At 40.5% G+C, this 15,866-nt stretch overlaps 1 protein-coding gene across 1 annotated transcript in view; it reads left to right on the plus strand.

The window, feature by feature from the left end:
* The window catches only part of LOC126458504 (alpha-tocopherol transfer protein-like), a 129,060-nt gene extending 117,658 nt beyond the window's left edge, over window positions 1-11,402 (plus strand). Inside the window, exon 7 of the mRNA XM_050095599.1 lies at window positions 9,290-11,402. Within this exon, the coding sequence (XP_049951556.1) occupies window positions 9,290-9,333 (44 nt within the window). The 3' untranslated portion in view covers window positions 9,334-11,402. The remainder of the gene's footprint in view (window positions 1-9,289) is intronic.
* Window positions 11,403-15,866: the final 4,464 nt, after the last annotated feature.

The following is a 15,866-nucleotide window of genomic DNA, read 5'->3' on the forward strand; positions in this document are numbered from 1 at the left end:
ATGTGAGACAAGCTCGCAGCTTATAGAAGTTTACTGTAGCGCAGTGAATGAAGCTGCAAAAGTTACAAAGTCGAGAGCGATGTGTTACAGGTTCACGTCTCACTACAGCCAACTTATTTTTACTCGGCTTCGCGTTTTCTAATAGGTTCCGAGACTTTCTTGATAATTTAATACAAGTGTAGCCTATAACATTCGATGTTATGTAAATATAAGTGCGGTCTCTCTCGGAAGTGAATGTACTCGATTGGCTTTGTGTTCAAGAAAACGTGCACTAGTTCTAGTAAGATATTTTGAACTTTATTGCTTAGTTTTGTATTTCGCATGTTGCAAAGATTCTGCTACTGAATAGAAACAGCGGTCAAATATGAATTACCTTACGTTTTTACTGAAAAATGAGGAACGGGGAAATACTTTTTGTTTGAAGTGGAAGACTATTTTAAATTTGCAATGGAATTTCTGTAAGCGGATGTCCTTATTGATTGTACATGGAACTTCCTTTTTCCCTTATAACATGTCCATTGATACTGAAGTTCTTATTTATGTATGCTACAGACAGAAAGACATGACTAGCAATGGACGAGGGACGAAATTAGCGTTCTAATAGAGGTGACGTAGGATTTTACGCCCGCCCATTTAGTAAACAAACTTGTTGGTCTGAGAACGAGATACAGCCTACAACTGAAGTTGAGACACGCTTACCGTATACAAAAGCCACATCGCTTCTGAGCGTTGAACTCGGCACGATCAATGTTGACTTTCAAATGCACGGTCCGTATGCCGACTGTGTTCTGATTGGAAAAATGCGTGATAAATCCCACTTTCAAGAAGTGTCTTCGAGCAGGCAACACACAACTGTAGGCCAATATCGGTGATGTCAGTGTGTTGTACAATTTTAGAACGCGTTATATACTCTTGTTTTACGACCTTTCAGCAGACCGAAAATTCCTCCTATACGAATCGACATACATTCAGCAAGCCACGATCGTGTGAAACTCAGATCGCTCCGTTCGTCCGCGAGATCCAGAACGCAGCAGACAGTAGCGCCCAAGTTAATGCCGTGTTCCATTCCATCTCCCCATTGTGTCCGAATCAACAAAATTTGAGACAGGATGTCGGACTAACTTTGTGATTGGACTGAAGAGTTCCTATCAAATAGAACGCGGCATGTCATTCAGAACGGAGAGGCGCAATAAATTTAAAAAGTAACGTGGCGCCTTTTTGCGAATGATGCAATTGTATGCAAGGTGATCAGGAACAGCCTGAAAAGCTTGTAAGGGTGCTGCAGGGTAGGTGTACTGAGAAATAATTTTTAAGAGAGGAATTCGGTACGTTCTACTATTTCAGAGTTAATCAGCATTGAAGTTAGCCAGTCAGGACGTTGCGCGTGCAAATACAAGCGGCCCACCATAGACGGTGTCGCCAAATATTTTCCGTTTCCTAAAACGGAACAGGTGAGCGATACAGAAGTTGGACATGGGACGACGGTAGGTATCGAACCAGAGCCAAAAGCTGGGCATTCTCGTACGCTGTCATCTGCTAAGTGAGGACAACTGATAGCAATTGCATCTGCCGGGCCTCTTGAATCTGCGCGCTCAGCGGCCTGATCCGCTAACTCCAACGCTAATTACCTCGGAATCGGCGCAACATACCGAATTTTTTTCTTCACATTTTTTTTCTCAGCACAGCGTATCCTGCAAAACCCTTACAGGCTTTCCGGATGTTCCTCGCCACCCTATATAGAGAAGTCGAAACTCTAGAAAATTTTAGCGAAACGCAGAAAGACCTGCAGAGGATTGTCACCTGATGCAGGCATCAGCATCTGACGTTCAACGCAAGGAAATTTGACTGGCTGCGTATAAGTAGACGGAAAGACTCGTTATTGTATGATTGCGCGAATTCTGAACAATCACCGCAAGCCGCCATACTCTTAAAATATCACATAGTTTTCTAACTAAGTGATTTAACTTGGAGCGACCACATAAAACTAATCGCAGAAAAGCAGACGCAAGACTGAGGTTCATTGAAACAGTATTCTCCTAGTGAGCAACAGCAGACTGCGACTAGAAGAGGCTCAAGTAAACACGTTCGCAGCAACAAAAACCTTCACCATGGTTTTGTTGATGGTCTGCGTAAAATTGATCAGTTCAGTCAACTCCAAGACACATTTTGATCACGGAGGATGTAGCTTACAAAAGCCTCATAACACTGGCAGTTCAATGCTGTCTGTCGGGCTAGGTCCCCTAATCGATACGATTGGCAGCAGAGAAAAACCTAACAAAAACAGCGCCTTTCATTATAAATTCATTTAGCAAGTGCGGAAGTATCGCAAGGACGTTCCTAAAACTCCAGTGGCAGACGCTAAAGGGAGGCACTGTGCATCTCGTCGTGGTTTACCGTTAAAATTCTGAAAACATGGCGTCCTAGAACAGTCAACAAATAAAAGGTGTTTATGAATGAATATCGAGGTTTTAACGCTTTATAATATTTATTATATTAAACTTACAGTTATAAATGATATGTCAAATGAAAGAGCAACTCGATCAGTTTTACCAAGAACCTTATAAATGTTCAGTGTGAGCACCATTTGTCACACGGCACACACAAAGCCTACAGCCGAGTTTAGCAAGAGGCCCCAATGGCAGGGCTGGCTTTGCATGGCCTCCACGTTCACCCGACCTAACGCCATGCGATTTTTTCCTTTGGGGCTTCATCAAGGATCGTGTGTACGTGCCTCCGTTACCAGCAGACCTCCCTGAATTAAGAAACCAGATTGAAGCGGCTGTTGCTACAATCACTGAAGACACATTTATCAACGTTTGGGAAGAACTCGGAATAGACTTAATGTGTGCCGTGTGACAAACAGTGCTCACATTGAACATTTATAAGGTTCTTGGTAAAACTGTTTGTGTTGCTCTTTCATTTGACATATCATTTATAACTGTAAGTTTAATATAGGGTCATTCCACACCAAGTGGTCTAAAACTGAAAAAAGTTCCCACCATCATGGTCTCCAATTTTCGTCAAATTTTAACTGTAGCTTTAGTCAAGTGTTGAAGTAAGTTTCCCAAGATTTCAGGCCTCTAGCTGCAATAGCTGCTGATCTAGACCCCCTTGTCTGAAGTGTACTTAGTCCGTGTGCATGCAACATAAAAAAAATGTCATATTTGGAGTCTAATAAAATCGAAACTAATTCATAAGAATGGTTAGTAAGATGCGACCCTGTACAGTTTTTTTTGCTGATTCCAACGAAATTATGTATAACATTACTCATGCAAACCCCGGTCAAATAACTCGACTCAAAGTATACTTCAAAATTTGTCGTGACACAACGCGACAAATTTTGACCAATATTAAGACTGCAATGATTTCCTTGCAGTTGAAGATATGGACTTGAACTTTTGGCCAAGCTTCATGCTTGTGCTAGACATAATGCAGCCGGATTTGCAATGATCCAGGCCATATGGTCGCCCTGCAGTATCTCTTCAAATTAGGCAGTGTCAGCACAAACGGTAAAATTTACCAAAGTTTCAAGCCAATTACTAAAAAATAGTTGGCCTGAATCTGCTTGTGAATAGTATCACCTAAAAGAGAAACTCTTGCTCTACAAGACTGACATTTGTTTTTTTTGCAACGCGACCATTAAGTACTCATTAACTCACATCAAAGTTGTTATATTTTGTATGCGCGATGCACTAATTTTTCTTCATTTCTAGGAATTTGAATCTTAATAGTCGCTTAGAATTACTGATATAATTGGATATTTCATTCGTGTTTTATTCAGTGATTGGCCAGTGAGAGATGTCAGAAGTTAATGAAGAAGAAGAATCGTTGGCCCCCTGTTCAATTGGAAAAGATGCTGCTGCATCGAAGTGCCATGTTATCTTCTATGCTAAGAAGACTGGATTCAAAGCGTTTAGTGATTTCACAGAATGTGACCAGAAATTGCTTGTTTCGCGTTCAGAAGCCAAACTTGACGAAAATTCCATCATTTGCTTCCACCATGAAGCCCTCTTCCTACATGAATATCAAGCGATGCAAAAGAAATGTTGCAATCCATTCAAGAAGAGGAATCACAATGTAAAAGCTGGACTTAGACTGCTTGATAATGAAACAGCTGCCAAACTTTGCCTGTTAAAGAAAAAAGAAGTGATTGATATAAAACCTGGTCAGAAGCTTTGCCCTCGCTGCATGTCGGCACTGAACCAAAAGCTAGAAGATTCATCATCACTATCAACCCAATCTGAACAAGATTTCACAACGGATGAAACTGAACCAGCCATCAACAAAAGTTTATTGGTGCTTCACCATTGAAAAGAAGACAACTAAGTAAAAGAGATAAGCAAAGCTATGCAAAAAGAAAGATCTTGGATGCACAAAGTTTAATTGGGAATCAAATTGCTGCTGCTGTAGGAATCAATTACGATGAACAGCCAAGTTCAAGTAAAAGTCGCCCATGCAATAATTGTGCAGATCTTGATAATCTTATAGAAGAGTTGAAAGAAAAATGTAAAGTGTCAAATCGTAGGACAAAAGTTCAAATATTGACCTTGGTTCCAAGAAGCTGGACAATTAAAGATACGACAACAGCATTTAATGTATCAGAAAGAATGGTAAAGCAAGCGAGAAAACTGAAGAAAGAGCAAGGTGTTCTAGCTTTTCCAGCAAATCGGCAAGGAAGGAAGCTTTCAGATGAAGTTGTCCAGAAAGTACATGACTTTTTTCAAGATGACGAATTCAGCAGACTTTGTCCAGGGAAGAAAGACTGTGTGCCTGTGAGAATTTCAGGAACAAAGGTGTACAAGCAAAAGCGGTTGTTGCTTTGCAATTTGAAGGAAATGTACGTGTCTTATCAGAAGCAAAATGGACCAGAAATTGGCTTCTCAAAGTTTTGCGAGCTTAGACCAAAATGGTGTGTTACAGTTGGCTCTGCTGGAATGCACTCAGTTTGTGTCTGTACAATACACCAAAATGTCAAGCTTATGCTCACTGGTGCATCAATCAATGAAGACTACAAGGAAATTCTTAGCAAAGCTGTTTGCAGCTTGGAAAACAAGGATTGTATGCTTCATCGTTGTGAAAACTGCCCTGGTCCAGAAGGTGTAGAAGCAGTTATTGCAACATATTTTGAAGATAATGACCCTGAAGAACTGATTGAGTACAAACAATGGATTCATACCGACAGGGATACTTTAGAAACAAAGCAGCTTTCAACAGAAGAGTATGTTGAAGATATTGCAGCAAAAATTTGGAACCTGTCTTGTCATCACTACATTGCCAAGCATCAAAGCCAGCACCTGAAAGCTCTCAAAACTGATTTGAAAGAAGGCGAATTCATAATACTAATGGATTTTGCTGAAAACTATTCATTTATTGTTCAAGATGCAGTGCAAGGCTTTCACTGGGAAAACAGTCAAGCAACAGTTCATCCATTTGTAGTCTACTACTGTGAAAACGAAGAGGTGCAATGTGTGAATCTTTGTGTTATTAGTGACTGCCTTCGACACGATACGATTACTGTCCATGTTTACATTGGAAAAGTAATCAATTACCTGAAGATGCAATTTTCCAAAATAAGCCACATCCACTACTTCAGTGATGGTTCAGCTGCACAATATAAGAATTTCAAGAATTTTCTCAACTTATGCTATCACAAAGAAGATTTTGAAATAACAGCAGAATGGAATTTCTTTGGAACAAGCCATGGAAAGTCGCCTTGTGATGGCATTGGAGGCACAACAAAACGGTTGGCAGCAAGAGCAAGTTTGCAACGTCCATATGAAAACCAGATTCTAACACCCAAAGATCTTTTCAACTTCTGCAATGATAATATCAATGGAATCAAATTCTTTTTCATCAGCAAAGAGGAAGTTGAAGAAGAAAAAGCTTCTCAAGAAGAAAGATTCCTGCAAGGGCACACTCTAGCTGGCACAAGAGAAAACCACCATTTTTTGCCCATTGATATGACGACAATTAAGGTCAGTAGAGTTTCTAATGATGCGACATCTTTTTTGGCCAAAATTAGTGCTGCTGAAGTAGTAGTTCAAGTCATGGATCTTCAGCCTGGGCAGTATGTTGCTTGCATTTATGAAAAGAAATGGTGGATTGGAAACATCGTTGAAATCTCAGTCGAACAGAAAGATGCTTTCATAAGCTTTATGCATCCTCATGGTCCTGCAAGTTCATTTTATTGGCCCTTAAGACGTGATACTTGCTGGATTCCAGAACAACTTATCATTGGTGTTATTCCAGCTCCATCAGTGACATCATCTGGTCGGCAATACAGTTTTCCTGAAAGCATTCTCTTGCAAATCAACGATGCTTCCAGAATGATGAAGTAACTGAGGAAGACAGGCTTGGGAACCTGCATAAAGAAACCCACAATCAGGCTTGGGATCCTGTGGTAAAGACACCCTGTAATCAGGCTTGGGAACCTGCAGTAAAGATACCCACCCGTGGCTGTTACTGCATGGCTATCGGGCGTGGCCCCTATGGCGATGGGGATGCTGGTTTTATTGTGATAACCAGTAATGGCTCAGCCATCATGGACCAACGCAGGGCACTGCGCACACAAAATATAAGATACTTTGACCTGAGTAAATAAGCACTTAATGGAAGCGTTGCAAAAGAAAAATATATCCATCTTGTAGAGCAAGAGTTTCTCTTTCAGATGATACTATTCACAATTAAATCCAGGCTGACTATTTTGTAGTAATGGGCTTTGAACTTTGGTAAATAAAGCCATTTGCGCTGACACTGCCAAATTTGAAGAGATTTTGCAAGGCGACTATAAAGCCTGGGTAGTTGGAAATCCAGCTGTATTATGTCCAGCACAAAGATAAGACTTGGTAAAAAGTTCAAGTCCATATCTTTATCTGCAAGGAAATTATTGCAGTCTGAATATTGGTCAAAATTTGTCGCATTAAGTCACGACAGAATTAGGGGTACACTTTGAGTCGACTTGTTTGACCGGATTTTGCATCAGTAATCTTATAATTAATTTCGTTTGAATCAGCACAAAAAACTGTACAGGGTCTCATCTTACTAACCATTCTTATGAATTGGTTTCAATTTTATGAGACCCCAAAAATGGCATTTTGTCTGATGTCGCGCGCATGCGAACTTACTACCCTTCAGACAAGGGGGTGTAGATCAGCAAGTATTGCAGCTAGAGGCTTGAAATCTTGAGAAACTTAATTTAGCACTTGACTAGTGCTACAGATAAAATTTGAAGAAAATTGGAGACATGATGGTGGGAAGGTTTAGACCACTTGGCATGGAATGACCCTATAATAAATATTATAAAGCGTTAAAACCCCGATATTCATTTATAAACACACTGTATAATGATTTCTCCTGCGCATACATCGCGAAAAGACAATGAAAGTGAAAATGGAAGGATTCATACTCACATGGCGCCTTAAGCCGTTGACACACGGGGCCACGCAGCTATTGTTGTCGTGCACGCAGGCGGGATATCCAATGTCACAGCACCTTAGATACGCACGATGATCAGGGTAACGTGATTTTGCGGTCTGAACGCTCTCCAGCGGCGCTTGTCGGATTTATTTGGCTCTCAAACAATATAGTTTGTTCAAGAAAATGGACGTGCGTAAAATTCCTACCTTAGGTCTATTAAACGGCACATTTCCTCCCTTGACCATAAACTGGTTATGTTTTTCAGTCAGTGGCACAAATAAATAAAAACTTCAATATCCGTAAACATGTACAAAGATAGAAAGGAAAGATACATGACCAGTCGGTAACGACACGATCTTATAAAAGTTCACTAAATCAAACTAACTCGCTCGTGACGGAGAAAGTACTTACATTTAAGTAGCATCAAATATTACAGAAATTATTTCTATTAATTTCGTTAGAAAGTCCGACAACCTTTTTGGAAAACGTGAAGGTGAAAAAGAAATTGGATGCAACGAGACTCGAACCCTGTAACTACAACATCTCTCTTCCTCAACATGCTGCCTCTACTCACTTTCTTAGACCATAGCTTCCGTGATAAACGACAATCTGTTTTATGTTACAGTCTTTTATAGGCTTTATTCGCCGAAATGTTTTAAATTCATATTTAATTATAACATATCGTAACAGAAACGACATGTTTTCCGTGAATGTTCAATGTACCATTGCCTTAAAGTGGCTTACGCTGATCATACGGGAATTATAACCCGATAATAACTAAATACGAAAATCCTGTAACCAGTAATATGACGTTTCCCGTCGCTTTATTACAACAAATAGTACCAATAATGATTCGTTCTCGAGACATTGTGTGCTGGTGCTTAGAAACAGCATGTAATCGTGTGGTCTAAGATACGACATAAAACCCTCATAATATTGGCTCCAACTGAACACCACAAGTACAATATGGCTCTTACTTTCTGCAGGTTTCGAGCTTTGTGCTTCTGATGTAGGGGGCATTCTTGCTTCCTATTGTTTCTACTTTACGTGACACGTCGCTGAAATATTGGGGAATTTGTGTTTCACGCAGCGAAATGGTACTTCAACATGAAATACTAGGAAGTGACGTCACAAAACTCGTGGAGCGACAGGTCGGCGTTATCTAACTCGTCGCGTGTGCCGACTGCCTTATCAGTAACCGTTCTCCCTGAATGTTATTTGAGACTGAAACGGAAAAGAGGGTATGCAAAGAACCCTCCGCCATGCATCATTAGTTGGCTAGCAAAATACTGAGTTAGATATAGGATTGAAACAGCGAACATTTAAATTCGTAATTTAAAGATAAGTTTTTCTGTTGATTTTCTCTAAGAGACATGCGTTGATAAACGGCACCAACTCAGCCTCACTCCCTCTGACGCTTTTGTAGTAAGGTGTGGTGCCAGAATGCAAGAAATTAAATAAAATAAAATCTTAGCAACCACTCTCTCGTTACCATAGATACTGAATGACGTTTGTGCTAACAACTACTGGTCAAATGATTATTTTAACGAAAACCTTGCTTTCAAGAATAAGGTTACAAGGGAATTCATTGAACTACGTGGTGTCGTGCAAAGAACGGACGTTTCCAATCGTGAGCTAGAAGTGGTATACGTAAGGGCTGACTACCAGAGAAGTTGGATTGCTTTAGACTGCAACCCACATCAGTGTTGGAATCAAATTGCGAAATCGAAGCAGGATTCTCTATTCGTGCTCAGTGTTAAGAGAGAAGGGGGTAGGAGGGCATATGTGGAGGGTACTAGGTAGCAACGCATGCTATACCATTTGTGTATGGCGCTGAATGGCACATTTCACACACTTGGCTTTATCGTTTCAGAGCGGCGCTCACAAGGCTACCGCAGGAAGGACGCCTCGACGTAAACAACGCGTGGGAGCCGACCCGCCAACCCTGAGACCGCAGGCACCGCAAGTGCAGCGCGCAGCCGACTGAACCCAACGCCGCTCTGCCAGTAGCAAGCGCTCCGCACCGCCAAGTGTTAAGAGGTCTCCAGAGTGGACATAAGAGTAGTTCCCTCTCCCTGTGTCTGTGATTTCACTTCTTCAGTTTCTCGGAAAAAGAGTGCATGTGGGGGTTTCCTTGCTAACCCATACAAGACAGTTCCTGCGAACAAACTTAAGCAAAAAATTATTCTATAATTACTATATTTTTTCAGAGTAAGGAAATATTTAAATTATTTTATAGATAAACTATTAGCGTCTTCCAGTTTTTGTACCATGAGCTACTATAACTTCGTATCATGGTACCCTGTTATTTTTTATGTATTTATTTCCTCAACAATAATGCCATTATACATTCCCAGATTTTGTGACCAGCAACAAAGTTCGACTCTCCTATGATTTTAGTGGTAATTGCTTGCTAAAAGGTACTTAAAGTTCTCTTATTTTTTGTATAAATGCGTTTTCAACGATTTTTTTCATAGTCGAAAATACAATTATCAGACCAAACGTAGAACTGCAAATATCCGTGACTTCAGGAGGACTTATTCACACTATCACACTATACCAAATGTCTCCATGTTTTATGTATTGCAAGGTCTTTCTATTTAGAGTGTCATCAGGAAATGATGACTTGTACATGTCACCAAGTAAATGGCATTTCATTACTCAGTGTGCATACGTTTAGAAATGAAGCTATTTTGACTGGATGGTCTACTGCAACAGTTGTCAATCATTTTCCAATGACGCTTTGCTGGTATCTGTTTAGACGCTCATTTAGATTGTACTAACTGTATATTTTATGTGTTGTATGGGTAGAGAACAACTAGAAAATGTTGCCATAAGCGTTTTGATTCAGCAATTAAAATTGCATTTAAAGGGCAGCGTAAATGTACATTAAATGTTAAAGTGACCATAATTAAATGTCTCTTAGTTTGTCTCAAAATTTACATATCTCCAAACCTTTTATTACACTTCTCCTGTTTCACTTTAATCCCACTAGATGCAACAGTAGACCATCAGAAAACTTTACTAACAATTATAATGTATGAAATTATATTGCTCTTGGTAATATTTATGAAATGGGGACTTGTGAACAGTAACTCTAATGCAATAGAATTGTAGTATTCTAACTATTATTATTAAGAGACCATCAACTTATTTAAAGTTTCTTAAGTTACAGCCGGCCGTGGTGGCCGAGCGGTTCTAGGCGCTTCAGTCCGGAACCGCGCGACTACTACGGTTGCAGGTTCAAATCCTGCCTCGGGCATGGATATGTGTGATGTCATTAGGTTAGTTAGGTTTAAGTAGTTCTGAGTTCTAGGGGACTGATGACCTCAGATGTTAAGTCCCATAGTGCTCAGAGCCATTTGAACCATTTGAGCCATCTTAAGTTACATGTAATGTTGACAATATCCTCTTCTAACGCATACGATGCAGACTGTTGATTAATAAATTTGAAATTTTGTACTGTATTGCTACAAAACTGTTAAAACATTGACATTAGAAATAGTGTATAATACAGTACACCCTCTTAGAGTTGTGAAACAGTGGAAATTTCGTGAAATGTTTGAGTTAGTACTTTTCTGTATTAGTAGGGTAGACTACAAAGTTTTTGTACTTAAGCGGGCTTTTATTACCTTGCAGTTTTTGTTAGTAGGTGAATAGTGCAACACAGCAGTTGCTTTTGTTGACCTGAAATACCCTCTAGATCAACAGAGTCAAAGAATTAAGCTGCAAAAGCAGACATATTTGTGCTCTCAGATGTGTGGAATGTCGTCTTGCCACTATTATCTAATTTATTTCTGACAAAATAAGTTAATGTGAAACTTCTGATACGCAATTTAGAACGAATTGTAAAGCATGTTGTAGTTCACAACTGTTTGTTTTCTAATCTTATATCTATATTGTTTGTAGAATTGTTTTACTGTTACAGCAGATGTACTGAAATTAATTTGTTATGTTTAATAAAGATATAATCACAAGAATTATAAGCGTGTAACTGGGCAGTCTGTGGAGATTTAAATGTCATAATACCTTGTCCTGTAATTCTCTATCTATTCTATGACAAGGGAAGAGTGCCTATAACTTCCACTACATAACAAAACTGCAGATAATTGTACACAGTCATAGTGAATTAAGAAACAAGGGCAAATAACTAAACGGTATTTTGTTTCAATTTGAAAAGTATGTATCAGATGTAAGAAAAGGAAAGTAACGCTAAAGCATATTCTCACAGTCTTAAGATACAAAGTTATAGTCCAAATATTTACTACAAATAAACATGTGTGTTAACTGTATAACTATGTTACATGTGTCACACACAAGGCCTTATATCTCTGTACAGTTGCTGAGTAATCTGACCTTGTTGTAATTTTTAAAGGAGTAATTTATAAAACTGACAGTTTCCCAGTGCTGCCATTGATCTACTACAGCAGAGCCAAGTTGTGGTCTGTTTACCCTTCCATGAACAGCTTTTACTCTTTTACAATCAATAATGTGTTCAGTTCATGAAAGTGTTGTATTACCTAGAATACCATATGAGATCATTCTAGTGGAAAAATAAATACACATGTGCTGAGCAGAAGTTGTTGAACATTAGGACATAAGGTGATGATACAGATTAAGTGGCTTAAGTGCAGTATGTCGTTTCAAATTCTTATGTATGACTCAAAAAAGTTGTTCTTTCTTCCCACTCAAATCATATCATACTCATACGTGTTGTTAGTCAATATACAGATTGTAATAATCCTCAAAAGGTATTACTAGTGTCCAGCTTGACACAGTCAAGTCTTTTAAATATCTGGATGTAAAGTTGTAAAGTGATGTGAGATGGAACGAACATGTGAAAACCGTGATAGGGAAGGCAAATGGTCGGCTTCGATTTATTGGGAGGAGTGGATCACCTGTAAAGGGGACTGCATATAGGACGATGGTGCGACATATTCTTGAGTACTGCTCGAGTGTTTGGGATCTGTACCAGGTCAGACTGAAGGAAGACATCGAATCAATTCAGAGGAGGACTACTGGATTTGTCACTGGTAGGTTCGAACAAAACGTGTTACGGAGATGCTTCAGGAACTCGTATGGCAATCCCTGAGGGAAACACTGTTAAGAAAATGTAGAGAACCAGCATTTAAAGCTGCCTGCCGAAAGACCGTAATGCCGCTAACACACATCGTGCATAAGGACCGCGAAGACAAGATACGAGAAATTAGCACTGATACAGAGACGTACAGGTAGTCGTTTTCCCCTCGCTGTATTTGCGAGTGGAACGGGAGTGGGAAATGACAAGTAGTGGCACTGGGTACCCCCCATCACGCACCTTACTGTGGCTTGCGGAATATCTATGTAGATGTAGATATAGAAACCTACATCGTCTTTCGACTCACATTGAAATAATTGCGCTCCATGTTTGTCCCGCACGGATCATCTACACTTCGTATAGCCATAGTACTGGTAAGTCCCTAAACCTTGGCGTGTCTCACAGCTTTCTTAATGTTCTCAAATTGTCAGTATTTGGATCATTCTGTGGATAAAGGTATTAATTTTCCAGTGGTAGAAATGGTACTGTGTATTTGAAAACTCTTCTGAGAATGTTAAGAAACAGCATACATAAACAAGTATTATCACCTACTTAAACATGTGTCAGCCTTTCATCAGCCAGTGACAGACATCTTCAGCAATACATGAAAAACATAAAATGAATGTACGAGGGCTATTCGAAAAGTAAGCTTCAGTCGATCGCGAAATGTAAACTGTAATGAGAATCCGATGAAGCCTTGTGTAGATGTGGTGCGCAGTGCCTCTAGTATGCCTGTCGAGTGTGTCACGTTGCTCTTTTCAGTTCTGATCGCACATTGCGCACGTAAAGATGTCTAGTAAGCAGCGTCTTCCGCCAAGTTTGGGTGCCAATGAGAGATTTCGCCTGATTTCGTGCAGCCCACACGACGTAACTGTCATGCATTTTCTTCTTCATGACAATTCTCGGCCGCACACTGCAGAGGCAATGAGGAGGCTGCTACAGCTTTTTCGATGGGAAGTGTTTGATCATCCACTGTACAGACCGGACTTGGTTCCTTCTGATTTTCATCTCTATGAAGACAATATTTTGGCACAGACGACGAGCCGTAGATCTGCTTACAGGTTTGGCAGAAACGCCAGGCTGCTGCCTTCTATGATTGAGGGTACTGGAAAGTTGTTATAATGCTACTACACACGTCTCGGACAGAGTGGCGACTATGTGAAGTAGCTGGAAGGTGTAGCTAACTGTTGCAAAGAAAACAGTTTTGATTTTCGCTGTGGTTCCTATTTGCGATCCATCAGACCTTATTTCCGAATAGCCCTCGTATATACACGGTGGCGGTCTGCATGCGATTCTTCATCTAGATTAACGACAAAAGTTTATCTAGCAAAGTCAGATCGGTTGCATTTTGAAAACACATGTATGAAAACGAGGACTGGGCAGCACTGTCACATCGTGCTGTGTATCAGAATGTACAGAGGAACATGTATCAAACTGCAGTACCATACCAACTGTAGTAGTTCACTGACTAGACTGCTGAGACAACAAACTCATTTCCACCGTGGAGCTATGGTTTGAATCTGTCAGTTTCCTTTTTTCATTGTTTAGATGTCACCTCTCTAGTCCTCGTTGTTTATAAACAGGACATAATTTTGTCACATGACAATATCGTATCATATGACAGTTGAATCCATTGAACTGCATGCATGTATCTCCCAACAGCGCAGTTCACAGCTATAACTGGTCCTGTCAAGTTCATGTCGGGAGGTTTCCCGATGGTATACGTTAAGGATCAATACGACGGTATTCCTTCGGTGCCAGCTGCATCCGATAACCAAGCTGCTGCTGATCGCGCATGAGCTGCACAGTACCCTCAATGGCGCCATCTCAATAAGAATTTTTCATTGCCCAGAGCAACGTCTTCGAGGAACTGGTAATCTTCATCCACAAGTAATGGACAGATGTCATCCAAGGACTAATGTTACTACACAAAGATAGGAAGCGATTCTCCTCAGCCAAGTACCCGCGATGTTGCAAGGCAGTTCCACATGTCTCGAAGACTGGTTGATGCACAGTGAAGAACTGAAGAACTGCATCCATACGTTATCACTACACTTAACACCAGTGGTCAGAAGATCACATTGGACGAGTACAGCGTTGTGAATAGTTTTTGCACCAAGTGGAAGATAACAAACGTTTTATAAATAACGTGATATGGACTGACGAATCTAGCTTCACTTGCGAAGGTATTTCCAACCTTCACAGGAGCCATTATTGATCGGACCACAACCCACATGTCACCCGCACGCTTTGGCATAAATCAGTGGGCTGGACTCATGGGAGGCGTGCTTTTGAGTCCCTGACTTTTTCTGGACTACCCGAATGAGCTCCTGTGTCGTATTTTTCTTTGCAATATTTTGCCTGACACGTTAGGAAACGTTTCACTTGGTCTATGGCGACATCTACGGTTCCAGAATGATGGTGCACCGCCATACTTTACAATGTGTGTAGCTATTTTAATAAAGCGTATCTAGGGAAATGGATTGGTCGTGGAGATCCAATGATCTGGCCTCCACCTTGCCCGGGCCTTAATCCACTAGATTTTTATTTGTGGGGACACTTAAGAGAACAGGTTTATAATACTCCATCCACGGATATACAGGACCTAGTGGCTTGCTTGCGTGCTGCTTCAGAAATGGTGGATGCAAGTATGTTGCGTAGTGCCAAGTGTTTGCAAATGTAAGAATATCTTTCCTAAAGTGAACGTTGCTCGTACATGTACAAACAGGCTCTGTGAAGTTAAGCCTAGAGTCAAACACACAGAACTGAATTATTGGGTGTAGCATAACGTGCAGTCTAGCGTAGCCTGCCTGTTGTGTTTTTTGTACCTCGTTGCACAGAGACGATGTTACTGCATAAACTATTATTTTCTATTGGCTTTATTTGCGTCATGGACGAAAAAAAGTGGTCGTTCCGTCTGCGCATTATGTCTTAACGTCTGGAAAGGTAACAGTAACAGAAACACATACAAAAGACACAGCATTGTGAAGGTGTAAATTGGGTACAATCTGACGCTTTAACTGAGAACAAAAAAAATTGGCGTGAACGCGACTCGAACATCGGGGAGGATGCATACTCGTTCCTCGCGGCACTGCCTCGCCTCGCTGAGATAACGGGACAGCTCCGGTCCAGTGCAGAGTTCATACCGCCTGTTCCTGGCCAAGCTGCATGCAGTTACAGCGTTGCCAGAGCCTCGTCTGTTGTATCGCATTTCTATTAAACCTATTGGCGAAACTAGGTTTTGCGAGATATATTTTTGTCTTGAACTGAGATGTTGACCGTGAAGTGCGGCATTTTTTCTTCGCACTGTACATACACAACGTGAAAACAAAAATATTTCCAGCTTCTATCGCCCAAAGTCTACATACAGTTT

Source organism: Schistocerca serialis, chromosome 2 (genome assembly GCF_023864345.2).
Source record: "Schistocerca serialis cubense isolate TAMUIC-IGC-003099 chromosome 2, iqSchSeri2.2, whole genome shotgun sequence".
Taxonomy (NCBI): Eukaryota; Metazoa; Arthropoda; class Insecta; order Orthoptera; family Acrididae; genus Schistocerca; species Schistocerca serialis.